Source organism: Fukomys damarensis, unplaced genomic scaffold (assembly GCF_012274545.1).
Source record: "Fukomys damarensis isolate Sample0158 unplaced genomic scaffold, DMR_v1.0_HiC HiC_scaffold_14, whole genome shotgun sequence".
In the NCBI taxonomy this organism is placed as follows: Eukaryota; Metazoa; Chordata; class Mammalia; order Rodentia; family Bathyergidae; genus Fukomys; species Fukomys damarensis.
In genome coordinates, this window is record NW_022900926.1 from 10,373,589 (window position 1) to 10,377,419 (window position 3,831).

The window sequence follows — 3,831 nt, forward strand, 5'->3', positions numbered from 1 at the left end:
ATAAAGATGTCGCTAAGCTTCCCCTTTTCTGTTACTGTGTGTACCATGAACCGTTTTTCCTCTGCGATGCCCTCTGCCATCTACTCTGCCTTGGAGCCAGCAGATTATGGACTGAAACCTCTACAAACTGTGAGCTAAATAAACCTTCCCCGCTTTAACCTTGGGTGTGGAGTTTTTTATCTCAGCACTGAGAGAAAAATAGGTAAGACACGGGCTCCACACCATCCTTTCTGAATCAAAATCTGCACTGTAATACGATCCTCAAATAAATCAAATGCACATACAATTCTAAGAAGTGCTGTGATACACGACCACAGTCTAATGAAAGAAACAGGCACTTTGGGGGACACTTTTTAAAAAGGGCAATAATTTCATAAAAAATACTTCAACCCAGAGCCCACATCATGGAGACAATAATAAAATCTAATTCTATTCGCAGAAATTGGCAACTGTTTGAGTCTGCCTTATTCTGCCTAACATTCCACACAATATAAAGTGTGTTCCTGGTTAAATATATTGCAAAAATGGTGCATAATATAAATTATATTTTAAAGTTTCTAGACTAGTAACTGATCGATACAACATAAATTTTGGAGTTACCTGGGATGTAGAACGACATTTCTTAGAAGGTGAATGGATCTGTTTATGGAAAAACATGATTTGCTCACAATAGGATCTGAGAAATTCTGAGAGGTCTTGAAATAAATAACGTCTATTCTACTCAAAACCAGGATTCCACAAGTATATTTTAACATGAAACTTTTTTTCTTTGTACAATAATATTAACATTATTCAGAACAATTTTTCTAAAGGGTATACTCTGGGAAACACCGTTTTTTAGCAATTTGTAACATTTTATGTGTGAATTCTTACTAGGGTTGATCTGCTCTCTGTTAACTTCTCTTATCGTTCTAAAATGCACTGAAAAATTCAACCTTCATCATGAACAAAAAGCAAAATTAAACTCTCACACAGTATATGTTGTAGCATAGAAATTCTGTGGCAAATTAATCTAGCTGTATTGTCAAAAATCATCTACCAGCACTCAGGAGGCTGAGTCAGGAGGATCACTGTGAGTTCGAGACCAGCCTGGGCTACATAGTGAGTTCCAGGTCAGTCTCAACTACATAGAGAAACCCTGTCTCAAAAAAAAAAAAAAACAAAGCAAAACAAAAAGTCATCCAGATCTGGGTAGATAAAGTTGTCCTTGAACAAGCAGTATGCTGAAGTCTGGTCGCCACATATTGAAATTAAGCCAGATCCTGCAAGGAAGGGAAAGGAAAGTTTTAGTTAATTACCAATAATGAATAAACCATTAGCAAGATCATGAGTAAGAACAATTAGTCACAACTGAAATATATTCCTGAAACTGTATAAAGAGGAAAATAAAGGAAAGTAGGAAGTAGGGAGATAGATCTTTCTCAAAGGGGAAGGGGATGAGGAGATGAAGAGAGAGGAGGGGAAGGTGGTTGGAAAATGAATTAAGATGTGTTCTGCCCTTGAACAAGCTCTACAGAAGGCATAGAAACATCATGCACTGGAAACATGTCCACATAAAAATATAGTAATATTTCTGACACAGATATAGCATTTGAAATAGAGTAGTTTAAGATCAGGAAAGGGTAATAAGGGAAAAGAAAAAAAACATGAGAAAATGAAAAAAATGGAAATAAAGTCTTTGTAAATAGGGAAGGGAGGAGGGGTTGAAGGGAAGGCAGGGAAATGGGGGGAAAAAATGAGAGCCAAGACCTGTCGTGTAGAGGTACAAGATCCCAGTGATGAATGTAACTGTACTGTATCCCTAAAATGTACCAATAAAACTCAGTGAGAAAAAAATAAGATCCAGCAGAGCTTTTTTTTAGGTTGATAAATTGTTGAAATTTCTGAGAATAGGTGCAAATCAATAAGAAGTTTCAAAAACTCAGAAACTTAAAGGGAATGAAGTCAATGCACATACTAAAGAATTTCAGTTCTTTCAGATTTTCAACTAGCCATTTATTTGTGTTGTTACGGTTTACATATCTGTCAACAGATAGATGATAGTTTTATTGATTAAGGTCTTTCCCCTCTTATAGAAGAAAACCACTCTTATAACCTCTAAGTAAAGAAAAGATTTTTAAAACAAGAAATCTGGGTTATTTGGTTTTATGAAAATACCTTTAGTTCTAGTGGCACTAGCCCTAGGATTCCTTTTTTTTTTTTTAAACTTCAATTCGACCAGTATCGATACAATGACAGAGTTTTCATAAGTTGGTTGATCCCTGTATAGTAATCACAACGTAATGTCCATGAAAGGTAAAGCTGTCAGTGGTAGGAATCCTGGCAGGATTGCCAGCTTCCTCACTGGAAAGCACGGTGAGACCCTAAGAGAGCATTCCCAACAGGTCTGGTCACTGTGCTCAGAAGCAAACCAGCTTTTCATTTGACGAGAAAGATGTCCCACGTCATGTGATGACTGCGCGCTGAGAAAGTCAGCTCTGCTTACTCAAAGCAAAGTAGTTGGCCAGCTATGTTCTCCAATCCTATTGGCCATTCCTTTCTGCCCACACGGATGCTCATTGGCTGCTACTTGTTATGGGGCCAGTGAGGGCACAGTAAATTTTGTGGTGTTGTAAATACAATTCGAGGAGACAATTTCCTATTTCTCACAGAGAAAATGTCATTTTCACTTAAATTAATAGCCTTTCTTTCAAGAGTTTTCTTCCAGTTTACTAAAAATTTACATCTTTGAAAGGTTTGTACCAAATAAAATATTAGCATTCTCCACATGCTTTCTGGAAAAGTACACATGTAAGACTCATAGATATGCAAGGCGAGGGGTGAATTAAACCCAAGAAAAGGGGGCTAATATGTAGTGTAAATAATGCTGGGCTAGGAACAGCTAAGTCAATATTGTCATCGATATTTGTCTGAATCTAAAGCAAAATCTTTAACTTGGGCAATTTGTATTGGATACTTGATATGATTGATGAGTACAGTTCAATTTGTGAACAGAAAAAATTGAAATAGTTTCACTGCTTCTTGTGTTACTATGAAGATTGCAGCACCCCTTGTGAAGAAAAGAGAATGTGTAACAGAATGATAAAGTCCTCGCGCAGTCTTCTGTCTTAATTACCTGGACGGCTCATGTAAAAATATTTTTATGCTCCCACCTTATACATAAATATATATCATGTACATGTTATGATATAGTCTATTACATATGATATATAATATACATATATGATATATTCTGTGCCTAATATAAATATAACTATTATTCACACTATATGATATATAAGTAATGTCATACATTATATATAATAAATAATATAAATATAATAGATCATATAATGTTCTCCAATTTCAAATCATATAGTATACTCCAATGTATTCATATATATATTTGTATATAAAGAGTAATATATGACATAATAATATATCATGTAATCTACTCCAATAATGTGTTCCAATATATAATATTTTTCTATAAAAGAGACATAGAACAGGTATTATCTGTTTACTTTCTCAACCCTCCCAGAGTAAAGATTAAACAGCCCCTGGTCATCCACTGGAGTTGTCTGCCAAGAGCTCAAATAGACTTACTGTGCCAGGAAAATCTCTGCTACTTCATTTCAACTCATTTAATTCTCCCTGCTCTTACCCAGCTAATAGTGACAATCTAGAATGTGCCAGTTACTATGCTGCGTGCTGAATATTTTATGATCAATATTTAAGCTCTTAAAATTTATTTTAAATAATTGAAATGTATAATGTCCCATAATTTTCTTTTCAAAACTGTAAGCAATTGAGTTTAGAAACAAATACTTTGATTTTTTTTTTTTTTTTTTT

General features: G+C 34.8%; 1 protein-coding gene across 1 annotated transcript in view; it reads right to left on the reverse strand.

The window, feature by feature from the left end:
* Positions 1 to 1,177: 1,177 nt before the first annotated feature.
* Positions 1,178 to 3,831, reverse strand: part of Tmem244 (transmembrane protein 244) — a 12,924-nt gene continuing 10,270 nt past the window's right edge. The window contains exon 6 of the mRNA XM_033763154.1: positions 1,178 to 1,262. Within this exon, the coding sequence (XP_033619045.1) occupies positions 1,178 to 1,262 (85 nt within the window). The remainder of the gene's footprint in view (positions 1,263 to 3,831) is intronic.